This window comes from Ceratosolen solmsi, unplaced genomic scaffold, assembly GCF_000503995.2.
Source record: "Ceratosolen solmsi marchali unplaced genomic scaffold, CerSol_1.0 scaffold41, whole genome shotgun sequence".
Classification (NCBI taxonomy): domain Eukaryota; kingdom Metazoa; phylum Arthropoda; class Insecta; order Hymenoptera; family Agaonidae; genus Ceratosolen; species Ceratosolen solmsi.
The window spans coordinates 4,829,752-4,850,482 of NW_011948424.1; the positions used below are offsets into that span (position 1 = coordinate 4,829,752).

Consider the following 20,731-nt stretch of genomic DNA (forward strand, 5'->3'; position numbering starts at 1 on the left):
GAAATTAATTAAACAAATTACTTAATAAAAGTATATCGCTACCTACTCTATCGTTTCATCCTTCGGTAAATAGAGATTTGTTTTATGATAAATCCATTTGAATTCCGTCGCTATTGCATCGCTCATGGAAAATAAAGGAATGGAGGTACGTTAAAATGAAGGATTATTAGATTTCGACGGGAGCCAAGTGTAGATAAGGAGTCGATAGAAAAGTATTGACCACCATAATGAAATAAGATTTTGAAATGCAAACGAGTATTATTTACGACGCTACTGGTGTTATCTGCTAATTCTTTCCATAGATGCATGTTTACTCTATCTACATCTTAATATATGCACGTTGCTTGTAATCTTGAATAACCTCGGGTGAATTATGATAGTTCGATGATTCTGCACGCAAATTGTTTCCAACGAGATCTGATGTAGTGATAAAGATATGGTGGGGTGAGGAAAACGAGCGAGCTAGAACATAATGCGTCTTCTTCTCATACGCAATCCTCCTTGCTCATCTATCCAGACTTGTCGAACCTCGCCCTGGAGACGGAGACGTCGCCGAGCCGCCCACCCGAGCACCAACATCATCGCCACCACAATCAGCATCACCAGCAGCACCAGCAGCAACATCAGCAGTATCAGCATCAGTATCAGCATCAGTATCAGCATCCCCACCAACAGCAGCATCAGAATCAGCATCAGAATCAGCATCAGCAGCACCAGCAGCAGCAACAACAGCAGCGCCACAAGTCGCCCTCAAATACCGGAGAACGTCGCTCCATAGGCCCGGAACACTTGAAGCCATTGCCCGACTCTCTCATCTTCGACATCAGAAACGTCCAGGCGATGACCGACATAAAAACTCATATTGGCTACGCGAGGGCCTGGGTCAGACTCTCCCTCGAGAAAAAGCTTCTCTACAGGCATCTCAAAGCCCTTTTGTCCAACACCGCTCTCCTCAGGTAATTATCTTTTTGACTTTCTCACATCCCATCCAATTGCAGAGACACAGAGGTGCTGGTCCAAGTTTTATGGTAATCCAAGTTTCGTTTACACAAATTTACAGATCCACCGCGCCCCTCAATTTGTCCTTTAATTGCGCAACAAAAAAAAAAAAAAAAAAAAAAAAAAACCAAAAGAAAAAATCAACCATTCGTTTAGCGTAGCATTGATAAATAAGTACGTCTGACAATGGTCGAACCGGCAATTGTTCGTCGGCCATTAATAGTCGCTCGTCAACCAATGACTCAACCGATCCAAATAATACCGAATGAATTATTTGCAGGAGCCAGTACAAGAGGTCAGCTTTCTTAAGGTGCGAGGAGGAAAAGGAGCAATTCCTATACCATCTCCTCACCCTCACTGCCGTCGACTATTTCTGCTTTACGAACAACTATCCAATGACGAAATTGCCGTACCGCGTGATTATATTTCCCAGCAGGAAGGCGAGCGCGGCGACGACGACGGCCAACAGTTGGATCGCCATATCCGGAACACTTTGCGAAACGAATCCCGTGACGATACCGAAGGGAGCATTAGAATTCGTCTTTCACGTGAGTTTATAATAATCAATGCTGCCAGCATCGATCGAAGAGACTTTATCGATAACACGAGAAGCCGAGTTTATATAATTACCGAGCCCGACTAGACGACGGCTAATGCATAGTGCGCAGCCTCGTTGTAAAGCATCGTCGACGACGAGCCCCTGCCGACGCACGTAGCATTAATGAGAGGAATGGGCGAGGCAACGAGCGGCAAAAAAAAAAAAAAAAAAAAAAAAAAAAAAAAAAACGTCGACGATGGGGCCAGTTGAAGATGATGTAACAGTCCTTTATGATTGTAGCACAAGAACCTGGGCGTATTGTCGACGCTGCGCATCGGCCACGACAACACGGGTCTCTCGCCCAAGTGGATGGTGGAGCACGTGGTGGTGCGCAACGAGGTAACCGGCCACACGTTCAAGTTTCCCTGCGGGAGATGGCTTGGCCGGGGTATCGACGACGGCTCGACCGAGCGGCTCCTCGTCGGGGCCATCGTGCCCAAGAGCATCGACAACGACGAGCTCGTGGAGACATGCTCGACGCCACCGAGGTGCAGGTCGCCGAGCATACCCAGGCGACCAACCCTGTCGCACAACGAGCTCAAGCACGCGCTCGGTAATCACCTACACAGTCTCTCTTTTTCTTTTCTTTTTTTTCATCTTTTTTTTTCATTTGATTCTCTCGCCCCATCTCGCCCCTCTCTCACACCACCACCACCACCACCACCAGCCCCATCCCCCTCGTAAGTAAATATAGCTTACGGACTTTCGATTGGAAAATGCATACGTAACGTATTATCGATCGAGTGTCAATGATAATTGAAAATCTATAATAAATACTATCGCTTATGATGGATGATTAAGCAATTCTACGTTAAAACCAATCGATCCTGATGAAATTACTTTTTGCACAATGATAAAAGCTCTTTCGCTAATGGAATAATACGCGCATAAAAAAAAGAATGTTAAAGGTTATTTTTAATACTTTTTCTACGAGTACTTTATGGTTATTCATAAAATTTGATATGTTAGGCGAGGCTGTAAATGGAATCGTAAAGTACCATTATCGAAAGGAGCCCCAGGATGGTTCGCTAACGGCATTATTGTGCGGCGAAGGGGGGCTCGTTTCATCATTGGAGCAAATTTTTCTTTACGGCTTCAAGAATCAGAGGATATTTGGCCGAAATTTCTACGTCTGGGACTATTTAAGTATGTTGCAAATAGTTTTGCTCCCTTCGTTAAAACTTTAATAATGAAAAAAAAAAAAAATTAATTAACAATAATAATGAACGTCTGGACGTGACTCGTAAGTAATGAATTGAATGTGCTTTGGGCCGGCAGTACGAGTGAAGGAAAACTTTGAGATGACATTGTTGGAGGAAATGGACGAGTACTCGCAGCGCCTCAATCGGGACAAGCGATTACACATTGAAAGGAATCAGAAGTTCGGCATTTTAAGATGCTACTGTCACCTGCTCGATCAAATAAATACTTTTAGCCAGACCCTTGGCAAAGACGGGAAATTCCAACTGTTTATCTGCTTGGCTACGAGGTAATTAATATATAGTGCACACATTGACAAGATCATGAAATTATCGTAGAAGTTTAATACAATACTTGTATATAATTTAAAATAATCGATATTTGGTCTTTCAGAGAGCAGTTATTGCATCCAATGTTACGTCCAATGAGCGAAACCCGATCGACCATCGACATGTACGAAGAAACTTCGTTTTTGCGAAATCCGACGTTACTGAGCTTTCTCGTACAAATTCTCGAGCCACTCGGTGGCTTTCACATAGTCCTCGAAAAAAGTCTAACTCACGGAATCTCGAGTTTATGCTGATGATGATCAGATCGTCAATCGGCTTAAACTAATGTCGATTTACATTGAGATGAGAGGAAATGCGACAGAGGTCCCCTTCGCAGCTGCTTCCAATGTATCGTCGTCGTCGTCGTCGTCGTCGTCGTCGTCGTCGTCGTCGTCGTCGTAACGTTTTTTCTTTTCTCTTTACTTTTGTCCCTTTTTCATTTTGTTTTGTACCATTAATTAATCTGCCCTCTGAGATACGTCGACCATGGCGACAATACGCGTATACACGCCGCCATCAGGAATCTTACGGATATCCAAGCGATTTCGTCTAATGGCGTTGTTATTGTGATGATCGAAATGCGCCGCACGTGGCCTTGCGGGCCATTTTTCGTGCAGCTTGAATCCGGAAAATGGACGGATCTCTCACCAATGGATACGCGTTGTCTAAATTACCTCGTAATGAGTACGAAGCCCCATTCGGATGCTAAATTAGAAAGTCAGTGTTATAGAATTATTTGTTTTACCACAAATTTGGACACGTGAGAAGCCAGCAATAATGTAAATTTTACCAGATCCGCAATACTTGATATTTTACTCACTTTCTTCGGCAAAGTAAAGAAAGAACTCTATGACGAGAATTTTATATTAGGCTCCTTGATGAAAGCATTGTCGCCTCTCGTCGACCCTGGCATGGCTTTTGCACGGCTCTTTTCTCAGCATCTGCTCTCGTTAAGAGTCGGCGGAGGTTGCATCTAGTTGACTAGCACGCGCCGTATTTATTTAATATGCAATCTGTTTTTGCGGACACTCGCGAAATAACGAAGTTCGTGAGCGGAGCTTGGATATTTTAATTTTTGATTGCGATAGCTTAATCTCCGATCGAGCGTGTGTTGAAAATTTCCAAGCTTCGGTCTCGATGATTGAAAACCTGAAGACATACTCATAAAGCGAAGAATGAATCGTGTAAAAAGAGGAAAAAAGTAGTGCCGAATGTTGATAGGAGGATGCTGCAAGTGAAATGTTAATTCCAAAGAAATTAATTAATAAAAGTAAACTTTCTCATAATAATCTTGCCAACGACGATGGCTCGAGTCTTATTAAACACTTATAAATTTACTTACACATGACTGTCTACCAAAGATGCGGGTAATCCTCTTGTTTTATAAAAATTCAACTATCATGACTAGCAATCATATTAGTTTTTTATTAGTGATTCAGTAGGCATAATGGATTATTGTTGTTAATAGAGTATGGCATGACCGGTCGTACGAAAAGATATTTTAAACAGATGTACATATTAGGTAGATAAATCATTGATGACGTTGTCGTTACACAATACTTTACCCAATAATCGTTGATTTTATTTCTGAAATGCTTGAAACGATAATTTTTTTTTTTTTTTTTTTTCTTTTCATCTATTTCTTCTTTCTTTCTTTCTTTTTCTAATTTTGTTTCATTACTTGGATGTTGCCTATCACGACTTGGGTTAAACTATTTGTAATCGAAATTTTAAAGCTTCTCTAAATATGCTGTGAAATTTTCAAGCGAAAAAAGAAACTTTGATTGTGTTTGTTATAGATTAGTTAATGTTAAGAATGTAAGTTACCTTTGAGTTATCAAAGAGTAGATATTAAGTATCATTAAGTAATTCATTTAATTAAATGGTGCATTTACAGTTTAAACTTTGTACGTAAATTTTTGTCCAAGTGTAATAATGTCACTTCGTTTTAATGTAGTAGAATTAAGAATGTATGCGTGGGTTTTTTTATCCCGATATTTTATCTCACACGGACCAAACATCGCATAATTCTTATGGATTCTCTCGAATATTTCACAATTCGTCGTGAAATCGGTCGACTCTCACGTAATAACTTTTTCATATACTCCAAACGTCATTCGTAATTCATTTTCTCACTTACGAATACAATTTTTAATGTATAATTTAGACAAATATTGTTTTTACTGTAAAACAAGATCACCACATTCTTAGTGCCAAAGGACTTTTTATAGTTTATTAGCTCGATTTTTTTATGTACTCAAAAATATGTTATATATATATATATATATATATATATATATATATATATATATATATATATATATACATATAACATATAGACGTATTGTAATATATTTTTAAAAGTTTTGTTAAAAGAATATTTATCATGAAAATAACGGAAGATCTTTATAATATAAAAAGCTTAGATTCAAAAAAAAAAAAAACGAAAAAAAAAAATTAATTTAGAAATGAGAAGAAACGCGTTTCTTATTTTTAAAATATGAATAATTGGTTGGCATTTTTTTTTCTTTTGTTTTTGCTACTAATGCTACTAGAGAGAGGTCTCGTTAAATTAATCTGAGAAGAAAATTTTATATTTCGAGCAAAATGAGATAATGCAAAACTAACGTATTTATATTCAACTCACTTTTGTTTTTGGATTTTATTAACACACACACACACACACACACACAAACTATTAATAGGCATTAAAGCCGATATATTCAACGACTACCATTGTCAGCTCGACACTTCTTAGGACATTATCGACGATCTTATAAAGTCATTAAAATATCAAACCCTGCCGATCAAATAATTGATACGAAGCGCTCAATCACGAGAATATGAGTATACATGAGTTCGTTTTATAATTAAATGTATTTTATAATGATTTTAAGATTGATATGTTTGAAAAATATTTTTTTTTTTTTTACTACCTCATCTTTGTAGTGAGAGGAAAAATTTGAAAGTCCCGAGTACTAAAATTAACTTCTAATGCCTCGACAGTTTTAATATTCTGTATTTTATGGACATTCTCGAATAATATTAAGTTTTTCAATTAGCTAAAATATATTTACGAAATTTTTAATTCAATCAATAGTATTTTGGTACAATTATTACAATTATTTAATTGTAAACTGCTCGTGCAGCATATCTATCAATTAATTTAATTAAAACCATGTAATTTTGCTCAGTCCGTATTTTTTACTATTTTATAAAGTCTGTGTCTATCTGACCTTTTAACGAGAGCGTGTCATTAATTTTCTTAATTACGTTATAGAAAAATACATAATCTTCGGCTCACTGAAATAAAAAAATGTTATTGTTAGGCATTCGATTATAATTATTTAAATAAAAGTATTTTTCCTGTTAATATCTTATTGTAATTGATGATTGTAACAAGTGGAATAGCATTTATTTGATTATTTAATGCTATTCCTTATGTGTAATATTGTAAAATATTAATTCTTACAATTAACCTTACGATCCCACATGTATTAATCACTTAATTCACTGGCTATTAAGTCCCTTAGATTATTCATGTTTTATAAGGTAATTTACATCAAATATGGATACGAATGGTAGAAAGTAGCGAAGCTCTGACTTGAAATAAGCTTAACTTACTTTCAATCCCTCGTCAATGGAATAATAATGTTTTAACGACGAATGTCGTTATGCAAATGAAATATAAACGTTATTTTACATTATAGACTGTTTGTTGCAGGGCAAATATTTAAAAAAAAAAAAAAAAAAAAAAAACAATATATAATGATTATGATTGTAAATGGTATAAATTTAGTATGAATATTTGCAAAAATACTGACAAATTATATATGTAAAATACTTGTGTAAATCGTTTAGCAGGTAAGTACGATAAAAATAATTGTTTATATTTTATCCATATATAGCAATTGTTGAGTGGCATATCCAAAAATCAATATTATCTCTGCAACATTTCATTTTCAATTATTAAAAGCTTTGGCAGCCCCGTGTCACAGATTTAATTTCCTCTTTTTGTTACAATTTCGCACACCTAACCAGGGCTTTTGACACCTCGTATATATTTAAATTGCACATGCAACTGCTCAAATTACTTGCGATAATAATAACATTATTACCAGAGGCTATTTCTGTTACATCTCTCGTTTCGTCCTTTTCTACGAAAATTGATGAGACATATGGGGCAGATGGTATTTAACATTAAAAAAAACATTAAGTTTAATAAAAGAAATGAAAACATTTTTTGCTATTTAAGTGTATTATAATCAATATATTAAAGACCATTGAGTAGCGAAGGAAAAGTTTAAATTACGGCATTATGACGTACTAAAAAACAAAATTTTTAAACATATTTCATTATTTATATAGAGCCCATGAAAATTATCAATAATGCAAAAATATCAATTATTTTCATATTCAAATACAATTGACTTTCTTAATCATTGACTCCGTATTTATATAAATCCTTATATAACATTATCGTTTCATTCGCTATTCATGCGCCTCTATTAACAATAATAACTATTGTGTATTATTAGGCTAATGAAATTAGTCAAATATAAAATAATTAATAGGTTTTTATAAATTCAACAGGTCTAATATAAATGATATAGTTTGAGCGATTTATTTATTTATTTAAATTTATTTCAACAATTTGTGTGTTTAAGTCATTCGTAGGGACTTGATTGTCTCGAGAAACATCCATGCTTTGATTAGGCTTCGATTTAATTTTGATTTTATCGTTTTTAAAATTTTGTATTGTTATTCTGTAACGTCTTAAATGACTTTTGTACAGCTAATTTCAATTGATTATAATAATCGGCATTTCTAGTTGGACACTTCTCGTTTATTTTAATTATTAATGAAATTGATATTTAATATTACCTCATAATTTCTAAAGACTAAACTATTTTATGATTATTATTATAGTTATTAATAATAGTTAATTCGCTTTAATTTCAACAAGAATAAAGACTCGCGTTTAAATCGAAAATTTTATAATCATTTCATCCGCATTTAAGACATAATAATAAAATAATCATTAACATATTGCGATAATAGAATCGTTCGGTTGTGCAGACTGAATTGTTTAAACAAAAAATATATTATAAATACACAAAGATATCGAAAGAAGACAAGAATATATCGTATCTCTCTAAAGTTAACTGTTAAATTTTTTTTTTTTTTTTTTTTTTTTTTTTTTTTTTTTTTTTTTTTTTCATTTTTTTTACATTTATTTTTAATCTTCTTTTCTTGTATATATAAGCTGCGATTATTTTTAAAAAAGTCACTTCTAATGCCACTGCATTTAAATTTTTAACGCCAAATAATATTAAAAAAACAAAGGATAAATAGTGATAGCATTTATGATCAGTGTTTCAGACATTTCAGACATTTGCCTTATTCTCCATGCAGAAGGTTCTAATTATGTCATCAATTATTCTTGCAAAGTCATATTTTTTATCGGAATAGAGATTTTTCTCTATGCAACTTTTCTCCAAATAGATTTCACAAGATATAAGAAATATGTAGTGTTTAAAAGATTAATGATATATTAAATTTATTCATAACATGCTGATATTTCATAATCTTGAAGTCGCAGTAACATTTTGTCTCATAGCGATCCTTTAAGTCTCTAAACTTTTTGATAAATTGTAAGGTTAAAAAATTGTTTACGCAATTGTCCTTGCAAATACCAGAAAGAATAAAATAACAATTGAAAATATATATCAAATATATATTCATCTTGTAACAGTAAGTTAATACATATTCTTTTCATTGGCTACTATTTATCTTTTTTCACTTTTTGTAAAATCGACTCTCTCTCTCTCTCTCTCTCTCTCTCTCTCTCTCCTCCTATCTATAAGTGTACATAAGGGTGTATGTGTTGTGCATAATAAGTTGGCCCAACAAAGACGTTACATTCAGAGTGAATAATGATGATTAGGGACAAATTATTTTGCATAATTCCTTCGAATGTCTATTATTGGTTGGGTTGTTGCAGGTTTTTTTGTGGATGCCACATCAGGGATAATTGCCATAAATTAATCGCATCCTCCATTATATCATCATGGATAGGAAGAAAGCCAACTGGACGAATGACTCGAGCCCGTGCCATCTTAGTTCATTTATCTCAATCAGCAAATCGATCGTCATAGCTCGTAATTTTTTAATCTTCGCTTATCCGCGTACGTGGTGACCCATCTTAAACCTGCAATAATCTCGGGAAAGGATACTGCACGAAAGCCAATGTCCATCCACATTGCATTTGTCGAATGGCCAAAGCAAAATCGAAGATTGCTCTCGTTAATCCTTTTCCTCCATGAGTTTCTACTTTCAACGATCGATCTTCCATCTATTTATTGCTTTCGTCTCTCTCATAAGGCTTATTTATGGTCATTCGTGGATTATCCCAGGACACATCCGTGATGGCCTCACAAGCCGCTGGATACTAGTAATTAAATTAACACGCGTCAGCTCATGTTCGTGCATGCACAATTGGAGACAATCGAACACATTTGAAGATCGTAAAAACCAAGGGAAATTAACAGGAATCGCTTGTAGAAAGTTCATTGAACGAATATGAATTATTTAATGGGAGGCATTGCATCAATCTCTCCCCAAAGCTGTAAAATTGTTCGTTTCCAAGACTCGAATGAAATCCCTACTACCTCACGATCATCTATATATCATCAGCTCCACTTTTCAACCACAAAACACACCACGAAACCAAGTCAATTTTTTCCCTCTTCTATCCCTCATTTCTCATTTTATAATACATCATCATTGCTTAATTAAATCGCGATATATTCTTATGAATTGTATTGTTTTTATATTATGATAATGATGATTAATGTGATAGATTTGCCAATCGATTTTGCCGTTTTATGTATATTTTATGGATATCCTACGAAATAACGATAAGCTAATGATATTATATATAATGATGTTCAATTAAGAATAATCTTCGATTAAACAATTTTAATAAAGTATTGATTGTTCTTTATTATTGTTTTTTTTATTATTATTATTTATTTATAATTTCCAAAGGTAATGTATATTGAGAATAAATAATCATTGTTAGCGTATGAATTCTTAACGAATGGTCCACCTTTGGTGTTTAGCAAATAAATGCTATAAATGATAATGTAAATGGTAGAAATATCGGAATTTAATATCAAATGATGATGTCACTAACAACAAAAATGAGCGTAATGCGATAAGACGTACTTGTGTATAGATATGATAAAACGAACAAAACAATAACAAAAAAAAAAAACAAAAAAAAAACAACAAAAAAAAACAACAAAAAAAAAAACAAAAAAAAACAAATAAAAAAAAACAAATAAAAAAGAAATAAAAAAGAAGAAAAACAAAGGAAACTGATTACACCAAAGCTTGAAATAGTATTATGTAATTGAAAACAATAGCACGAGTAAACATTGTCAGTTTAACGTAATATTATTTAATAATGACGTAGATTCGTTAATTATTGTATCGCGAAGATCGATATGGAAATTTTATTTTTAGGGGCGGGACACTTTGCTAATGAAATTCAACACTATAAATCGAGAAAATACATTGAACCTAACCGAGTCAAATTGAAATAAATAATAATCATTTTGTATAAAATACCAATACTTTATTATTATTATTTATTTTTATTCTTATTATTATTCTTCTTCTTCTTCTTCTTCTTATTATTATTATTATTATTATTATTTTATTTTTTTTTTTTTAATCGACTATGCGTTTTGCTGTAATGTATCGGCTATGTACATTTGTCAGGTGGCATTTATAAAGTAAAACCTGCTAATATGTTTAAAACATGTGTTATTATAGTCTATTGAGAAATTTAACTATAAAATATTAATAAACGCTTTTTCAATGACGGCTGATCGTACATTTTGTTGTCTTCGGACGTAGTAACGCCGAGAAAACGATCGATGACATAATTTCCCTTTAGGTATAATAAATCAATCTTCTCGTGCAGTTTGACAAACGAAAGACGCGTGTTCCGATGAACTAACTGTTCAATATGATTAATTCGAATAGAGAAAAACTGAATTATATTTGTAATGCAATATTTGACGTATGCAAGCATTATGATTATTATACTTTGTTATTACGCTATGTTGATTACTTTGTTTATTTATGTTGTTGTTGTTGTTTTTTTTGTTTTTAGTTTTTGTGTTTTGCATTGCCATTGGCAGTAAATCGTTCGTTTGTTTTTTTTTCTTTTGCTTTTTAAATAATTCTTTTGCTTTTTTGCTTTTCATTCAATATACTTTACGAATGCAACGACTCTCTTCTTCGATAAAAGAAATTTTGAGAAAAATTTTGAGAAAAATAAGCAGATAGAAAAACGATGTGCAGACAAGGTTCAAGACTACAGTGAAACATCAGAATATTGATAAATATTAATTTAATGTTCAATAAAAAATATGTAAAATATAGAAATTACCAAAAATCATTTCTCAAACATTGTTTTTCGGTTGATCGAAAATGAGTAAATAATTATTTGATACATTTACAAAAATTCACAAAATTACAAAGTAGCATAAATTAAAAAACATTTTCCTCGCCGAAAGAAGAATCGACGTTGCATACAATCTCTGCTTTTGTCGTCATACGCATTAACAATCTGAAAGTGCTTCGACCTACGCTTCGTTTTTTCCTTGTAATCTCTTTCTAGCAACTCTTTGCAGAACTTGTGTATACGCGAAAGAGCTCTCGTATAAAAAGTGCTATTCATACTTAATAGGACTTCATTATCGCTTAGTGTTGGAGTAGCAGTGCATTTTCTTTTTTATTTCTTTCTTCCCCCCCTTTTTTTTTGTTTTGTTTTTCCGTTTTTGTTTTGTTTTTGTTTGTTTGTCTGTTTTTATTTATTTTTTTTTTTTATTTTTTTTTTTTGTACAGGCGTCGAAGAATTTTTTTTAACAAACAAAAAAAAAAAAAAAAAAAAAAAAAAAAAAAATAAATCTGGTACAAGATTATACTTTTAAGTGTTCGTGATTTGTGCTTAAAACTCGGTTGTTTATGCATCGGTATTCGCATCGGCGCAATCGCACGTTCGCGACGCTCGTATCTACGCACATTGATAAAGTAACAGAAGAGAAGTGTCACCTGCTTACAACAAGAACAAACTGCCTAAAAATGTGTATGATCGATCTACAATATTTTTTCCTATGTCTACTACGTCGTACAGGAACAAGAATGACGAAGGCTCGCGCTCCTTTTCGCCGCGTTAACTTTTATTTATTCATTTCTTTTCCTACATTATTGTACTACAATTTGGCTATGACAGTGTGCGTGGAAAGTAATTAGTTTTTTTTTTTCTCTGGCACTGGGCACTTTCAGACGCAACGGAGAGACCTGACAAAATTAATAATAAACGCTCGTTGAGGATCCACGAGACATTTTACACAAATGGCATCGAATTATCCGACAAATGCTTAGCGAATTGCACTAAGGAACAAGAACATACTGAACATGCGTTAATAGGGAAAAAAAAAAAAAAAAAAAAAAAAAAAAAAAAAAATAAATAGAAAAAGAAAAAGATAAAGAAGAAGAAGATGAAGAAGAAAACAAGATATTTGATGATATCAAAGTACATTATGTTACGTATAAAGCTTATTACAATGTAATATTAGGATCCTCGACAATGCGAATCCTCGCTTCGAAGTCTGCTGTGTTTTATATCTTTGGAATAAAAATTGAAGAAATTGCACGAGGAATTAGCCACGCTTTCTATCTACTCGCCGTCTCTCCGTTTATTATTTTTTTTTATTTATTTATTTTTTTTTAACTCTTAGCTCCATCTAGCATCCTATAGTTTTGCACTCATTTCTCTTTAAGTACTAACCACTTCTCTAAACAGTGCGTTTTTTTCGTATTTCCTCGCTCTCGCTTATGTAAGGGAGTTGTATAAGTCATACCATAATCACTACGCTTTATACGAACCGAATATTAAATAATTATAATAATATATTCAATATGTAGTTTGTAAAACCACGCGATGACTAAAATTGATCTTTTGCACCTCCTTTAATTCGACATTCTTAAAAATAAATATACAGCGTCGACTTTTTCTTATTTTCTTTAGGCATTGCTATCTACAAGTTATGAATCGTTAGGCTTAACTTTCTTAAGAACTTACGTGTTCTACAGTTGTTATGTACAGCGCTATTTAAAAAAAAAAAAAAAAAAAAAAAAAAAAAAAACAACACACACACCTCCATGTCTTATGTTTTTTCTACTTCAATTTTTCTATTGATTTCGCAAAATATATAGATTATAAAAAAAAAGTAAACACAATTTTTTAAATTATATATAGAAATGTGAGACATTTCGTATTTATTTCGATACAAAAAAAAAATCGACTTTTTTCCTCATTAAAAAATAGTGTATAAAACAAAATCAATAATGCGATTTACACACAAAAAAAAAAAAAAAAAAAAAAAAAAAAAAAAAAAAAAAAAAAAAAAAAGAATAAAAGAAAAAAAACTCGCATCATGTATTTGGAACAAGTTGAGCCAGATAGAAAAAATTATTAATATATGCTGTAAATATTTCCAAGAAAATGTTTTTAAAAAAAAAAAAAACTGTAAACTAAACAATAAATGGATTTATAAAAACAGGTAAAGATATTTAAAAAAAAAAAAAAAAAAAAAAAAAAAGGGTAACGCATTATTTAAGTCTTAAACACATTTACGAACTTCCTCACTTAAGTTTCTACGACTGACCTTCAATTTTTATTTTCATTAATTAAATTACCATTTTTTCGTAACATTGTAAATCTTTTTTTTTTTCAACATGCACACACGATCTACAAATTTTTCTTCGCAATTCTCTTTTCCACATTCGCTCTGAAACGCCGTAGGAACCGAGTAGAATGAGCATCATTGCTCTACATCATACGCAATCGTTATCTTTCTACAATCTTTTTTTAGTCTTTCCTTAATTGAAAACATTCACACACGTACGTTATAAACGTTATTATAAAAAAATCGTGCGCTATTACAAAGAATTAAAGAATTTCTTGCTTGATTCTTTGCGCCATAATATTCTCTAACATTCGCTTACTTATTCGTAGTAACGTATAATAATATTAATAATTAATAAAAATAAAATTACTTATAGTAAAGATAATAGCAATAACGTAATATATACAAACGCTAAATGACTCGATCTGACTATTTGCATTTTTTTCGTTTCTTTCATGCGCAATCTCGTGTTTGTTTTTTCTCTTTCTGTCTCACTTCTCGAAGAATAGCGGTTACATCGACGTCGTTAACAGCTTTTTTTCATTTATTTATGTTTTTTTTTTTACTTACAACAGTTAAAAATGAATTAAGTGTACCCTTAAGTGTTATAATGTGTAAAGCGTATTGCATTGCCTTCCCCCAGCACGCCTCCCAACGTTTTCGTTTCATTTCTTTGCTTGCACATTACTGCCGCTGGTTTTTAACGATTTTTAATTGCTTTTTTCATCCTTTAATTCTTCAATGGATGCGTCGAGGCAAGCTTTTCCTTCCTTTCTTCTCTTACCGTCATTTCCATCCTCTTTCGTAATACTTATATAAATATGCTCGTAATCAAGTAAACTCTAAGGAAGATTAATACAATCGTGTAAACCTCAAGGAAACGTCCGCGACAGTTTCAAAACAACTGGCAGATAAAAGAAAAAAAAATTATAAATCTGTATTTCTTAATCGTCTGGCTCGTAATTTGCAAAACGAAATTTGTTTCCACAGTTAAATACGTTAAAAATTAGATCTTCCGTTTTCTTATGTTATATTTTTACAATCACTGGTTACTTGGCAAATAAAAATCGTTGTGTTACTTTCAACAGTTACTGCTACCTTCTCATTAATGTCACTTGCGCGTATAATATATAGTGTTAAAATTTTCGACACTAACATTACGAATAACAAAACGAACTTGCATTTAAAAAAATTCGCGAACTCTGCTATATACTTGGCTTATTTTCCCTTTACATACGTGTATATATATATATATATATATATATATGTGTGTGTGTGTGTGTGTGTGCGTGCGTGTGTGTGTGTGCGCGCGTGTGCGTGCGCGTGTGTGTGTGTTTACGTGTGTGCGTGTGTGCGTGCGCGCATATGCCCATACATACGTATAGAAAAATGAATAATAATACTGCACATCTAGCTAACGTGTGAAAATAATTATAATTATAAAAATAAAAATAGACGATGGTAGTAATAAATAAAATGAAGATATAAAATCACGATAAATTGAAAAGGCAATTTATAAAGGTAGAGAAAAAAAAATACAGATAAGGGACGATTAAAACAAACGGACCGCGCGGCTGGAGCTGAGGAGAAGCCCCAAGCAAACACACGTCCAGCCTAAAAAGATCCAAAATAGGCGATTGTAAAAATGCCACATAAGTAGCGCAAGAAGATGCCCCCCCCTCTCTCTCTCTCTCTCTCTCCCCGCTCCCTCACCCAATACCATCATCGTCCTCCCCCGTGTTCTTCGTCGAGAACGAGTCAAACGAAGCAAAAAAGGAAAGCGCTCTCTTGCAGGAGCCGCTGCCTCGACGTTCAGCAAACCTCGCTCGCTCTCTCGCACGCACGCATTCCTCGACTCTCATTCATCAGGAGGCGTATTCTTCACATCCCCATTTTCGTTTTCGTCCTCTTCTCCGGGCCCTCGCCCGTCCCCTATCTCCGTTCGCTCGGTTTGTCGCACTTGGGTCGCGGGACGATCGCCGCCGTCACCGTCTTTCCTCAAAAATGGACATCCCTGACGTCCGTCGGTGTGCCCGCCTTCTCGTGCTCCATTATCTTGTCCTGGGACGTTGTGTCCTGGTCCCCCAGCTGTCGCTGCTGCACTCCCATCGTTGACATGGCTTCGCCCTGGTAATCGCCTTGACTTACACCTACGCCGCCACCGCCACCGCCGCCGCCACTACCGCTGCGCACCATTTCCTCGATCTGCTCGAGGCAACTCTGAAGGTAGTCCTGGTAACAGCGAAAAATTGCAATTAGGTTGGGCTGTCGTTCTACCGAAACTCTATAGTCGCAGAATTCGCATTTCGCTCCACGGTAATCGCGTACGACCTGATTCTCTCGCCACGACGTCCGGATGCTCGGTAGCAGATCGAGCGTGCTGCTTGCCTGCTTTCGCGAAGGGCGGGGGGGGGGGGGGGGGGGGGGGGTTTTTTTTTTTTTTTTTTTTGTTTCTGCGATTGCGAGAAGTTACGATATCGATGGGAGAGGCGCTTGAGCGAGAGAAAAGGTTTTATGCGCGCGTACGCCCCGGTGCTTCTACGGATAAACCGAGGAAGCGAGATGTCTCAACGCAGTGGGGCAGTTAATTTGCTTGTTTAACGTTCTCCGGCTGTATAAGGCGCATGATTGTGAAGCGAGACGTGTGCAAAGTATAAAATAATTTTCAAAGTCTCGAGCGGAGGCACTTAACGAGTCTCGTGGTACGCGACGTTTTTTGGTAAAAGCATATGCTCGACACCTGCCACACGCTTCTATCCCTTTCTTTCCTATCCCTTCCTTACGTTCTTATCTCTCTCTCTCTCTCTCTCTCTCTCTCTCTCTCTCTCTCTCTATGTCCCCGTCTCCGTCTCCGCCCTCCTGCCACTCAATACTCCTTTGTAATATCTCTCTATATATTGCAGCCAGCATACGTGCATTTGTGCATACGCACTTACGTGTCCACGTATACACACAGCCACGGGTAGGCAATTTTCATGCAGTTACGTGAGTTAATACAAATATATATATATATGCAATGGCACACGTATAGTAACTGCCTTTTGGCTCGCACTATCGCTGAATAACTCGTTTGACATGCCACGCATCTTTTGTTTTTTCTTATGCCCGATTCATGCTCATGTTCAACTACCAAACACTCCATTATTAATATATGTGCGAATTTTCTGGATAATAGTGATAATAGTGATGATAGCGCGTCAATGTCATGCCGTAACAGTTACAATCAATGGACGCCGAAGGAAAATACGCCGTACTGTAAAAATCGTATATACCCGGATTAATTGAACGAATACGCGACGTAAGTACATCTTTAAAATATCATTACCACGAGTGTAAAATAAAATTGTTATAACAATTAAGAAAGAAAGGTCGACGAATAATCCGCGAAATCCTTAAAATGCACAACTAATTTTTTTAAAATTTTGTATAAAAACGTCATTGAATTTGAATTGAAAGTTGGCGGAATTATTTCAGTTAATCGTCTAGATCGATAAAAATATCGTTCGACAAATGGCGAATAATCACTTTATCGCCAAAATGCAGTCTCGCGAAAAGCAACCAGTTTATAAGAAATTTGTCTTGGATTTTCTTTTATGCAGGATGAAAAAAAAAATTAAACACGTATACACGATGGAATAACAGTATAATTTCCAGATGATTTGTGATACTCTTGTGCATGTACCCGCGCGTGTGTGTAAGTATATATGCATTTATAGATATATACACATACGTATGCAATCATATAAAAGGCAAATACTTTAAAAGGTAAAAAAGAAGAAAAAGAAGAATAAGTTCTTAGTTATGGAATTTTTCCACAACCACTCGTTGTATTTATTATCGAACATTAATTGCTTAGGACTGATGCCATTCGTTTGGACTTCTCAATGATCGCGTGAGTCTTTAAGCGAGGTAATATTTCAGCGATATAACGAACCTCGGCAAATAAAACAATTTGTCTGTTTATTTTCGGGCATTTATCACGGCGTCAAGTTAATTATATTAATCTCTTCCCCGTAAGCGAGGCATTAAAGCCGCATCAGGCCTGGCCCACGTGGGCCGCTGAAAGAGGTTAGGTTATTCCCTCGAGAGTGGGTCTTCAAACGGCTACGCATCGTACAATGCGGTATGCTCTTTAAAAGCCGAATATTGAGCACGATCCCTCCCTCTCCTCTCTCTCTCTCTCTCTCTCTCACTCTCTATCTCTCTTTACGGTCGTGCAAACACGGGAACGAGGTACGTAATGACGATAAGGCATGCTGCGCGGCTCGCCTGACCTCGCGATGGCGATGATAGCTTAGATAAATCCGGGAGGGGGTAAGTATGCCATCGCCGTCGGTGCAACAGCCATGATCCGCTACGTCGCCTGGGCGGCGTGCGAGGACAGAGGTGTCTGGACGCCGGGGTTGATATATTGGGGGGGGGGGGGGGGCGAGGTTGACACGTACCTGCTCGATGGCGGTGATGCGCGTGAGCTTGTGGAGTAGCCACGCGAGACTGTAGCCGCTCTTGCCGGTCCAGTCAAGGCCGTGGAGGGCCGCGGCCACCGATGCCGCGGCAATCATGCTCGGCGTGTACATGGAAAACTTGTACTCTGAAACAAACGAAAAGCATATTTCACAATCGGGTTTGGCCTTTATAGCTACGCCCGCCCAGATCCACGCGGCGAGTGATAAAAGCCGCGAGGCGTGAGAACGCCATGCCCCCGTAAAAATTACGGCGACATTGTGCACTTTTTGCGGAACCGTGCTCGCAGAATCGTGTGTTTGATTACTCTCTCTCTCTCTCTCTCTCTCTCACACACACACACACACAAACAAACAAACACACATACACACACTCACTCACTCACTCACTCACTCTCACGGGCCTTATCTCGGTACGTAGTGGGTGATCCCAGTGCTGAGAAATCGTTAATGAGATTCGAGGCCGCGCTTAAACCAGCAATTTTGCCGAGTGATTTTCGACGTCGCAATTATTGGTCGTTGACTCGCGCCCTTAGTCGATTGGGCCGATTTGACGCCACCGACCCTCGCGCTTCCGGCCCCCGCAACATCGACACTATAGACGACTTATGTACGAGGCCCATCTAGCTCACCTCTTCCCCTCGCGCATCCGCGACTTCGTTATCGCGCCTTTACACGCCTTCGTTAATTAATAGTAAAAGATTCGGCCGGAGCGCGCGACTCGCAAACATACCGCAAATCGAGTAAGCCACACTAAATCTTCGGTAAACATTCGACTTGACGCGCGATGTCATGTAGATCGCGCCTCTAATATAGCACGTCGCCCCGGCTTAAAGAGACACCAAGAGACGCCTCCTCTTCTTTTACGACGGTCTGTAGCGGGTCCCCTTTAAACCAAAAACAAAAAAAAAAAACGTAATCCGCAAGCGAAGCAGGCAATGCCCCCACCACGGCCATACGAGCTGTAATTAAGCGAGCGAGAGAGAGAAATAGTGGAGGGCGAATCCTCACTACGACGCGGCAATTAGTTATGACGCGCGATCCCTTGGGGTCGTGGCACGCGAGATAACAAACTGGCTTTGGACAAAAGATTTAAAGGCCTGCGACGACGAGGGCTTATCGCTCTCCGAGTGCCGCCGGTAGCAAGCAAACGCGTACGCGAGAGACCCGACGAGCCACGAACACACGTCCGTATACATATAGCATTACATCTTCGGCGCTTATCTACTCTCGCTCTCGCTCTCCCATGTCCCCTCACCGTCGCGCTACAACTGGCAGCCACCTCAGCCTAGACCCCCGCCCCCCGCCCCAACCACACGCCGTTCGCCAATCGCGCTCGCGTAACGACGGCGTATCGAACTGCATAGGACTCACCGGCTGTCTTTTCTCTCCTCTTTTTATTTTCCGCTCGAATTTCACGTAGAGTGGAAGCGGAACGAATGAATATACATCGCATGGTGTTGCATCTCGTTGTATTACGAGCGTAAAGTTGAGAACGATTCGTCGTGCGATCTGGTAATGATTGAATATAGGTCAAGACTGTCGGTTTGTTAATGGAGGCGGCTTCAATTGCGAAAAATTTACATGGCGAAGCGTAAGCGATTCTAAGGAGGGATAAGATTCTTCTTACCTTACTACAACGCGTATTTATTATTTTCATTAGCTTATCGCGTGCTTCCGATTCATTGATTATTAATCCCACGTAAAGCGAGTCGCTTGACGCGAATATCACGACGACGTATGCTTGTGAATCGATGAATTTTGCATTTCACTAAATACTACCGAGCTGCCAGTTAAGAAAAACAAGTCGGTTGAGGGCGAGGGAGGAGGTGGAGGAGGGTGGTGGTGGTGGGAGGGAGGAGGGGGGGGGGATGAGTTTTCTTGACAGAAATTGCAATTGATTAATCGATACCAAATACCAGTTGATTACGAATAAACTGACGATGATTAAGAATCACACTGGGGCGGGGGAGAGGAGGGCGGGGGGGGGGGGGGGGGGAGCAGCAGCACACGAACCGCGTAATTACCACCTGAATTACCAAAAGCATGACCGGTTAACTTATCTTTATCTTATTTTTATGGCTTATCATTCCCATTGATTTAATAATAACGACATTGAGGTGAGGTGAGATGAGGTGGGATGAGGTGAGGTAAGAATAGCCCCAGCCACTCTTGGAGGCGCAAATTTTCCAACTCGCGACTAATTGCAGGATGGAGCGACTGTCGGATTGAAATATTTTTGAAAGTGCGGGCGCATCGTCCTTGTAGAACGTCTTTCGTTAAATCGAACAAGATCGATAAAAAGGTAATAAGTCGGATTCCGCGTGACTACTCCCGCTTAACCGTGGCTCTCTCTCTCTCTCCTCCTTCATC

The 20,731-nt window shown here is 36.8% G+C and overlaps 2 protein-coding genes across 2 annotated transcripts in view; one reads left to right on the plus strand and one right to left on the minus strand.

The window, feature by feature from the left end:
* The window catches only part of pns (DENN domain containing pinstripe), a 38,690-nt gene extending 35,063 nt beyond the window's left edge, over positions 1 to 3,627 (plus strand). Inside the window, 7 exon segments of the mRNA XM_011500052.1 lie at positions 518 to 568; positions 734 to 956; positions 1,280 to 1,547; positions 1,838 to 2,150; positions 2,567 to 2,743; positions 2,876 to 3,086; positions 3,191 to 3,627. Of these exon segments, the coding sequence (XP_011498354.1) occupies positions 518 to 568; positions 734 to 956; positions 1,280 to 1,547; positions 1,838 to 2,150; positions 2,567 to 2,743; positions 2,876 to 3,086; positions 3,191 to 3,380 (1,433 nt within the window). The 3' untranslated portion in view covers positions 3,381 to 3,627.
* Positions 3,628 to 15,739: 12,112 nt separating this feature from the next.
* Positions 15,740 to 20,731, minus strand: part of CycD (cyclin D) — a 34,783-nt gene continuing 29,791 nt past the window's right edge. The window contains exons 4-5 of the mRNA XM_011500053.1: positions 18,341 to 18,486; positions 15,740 to 16,127 (exon numbers count right to left, since the gene is read on the minus strand). Of these exons, the coding sequence (XP_011498355.1) occupies positions 15,894 to 16,127; positions 18,341 to 18,486 (380 nt within the window). The 3' untranslated portion in view covers positions 15,740 to 15,893. The remainder of the gene's footprint in view (positions 16,128 to 18,340; positions 18,487 to 20,731) is intronic.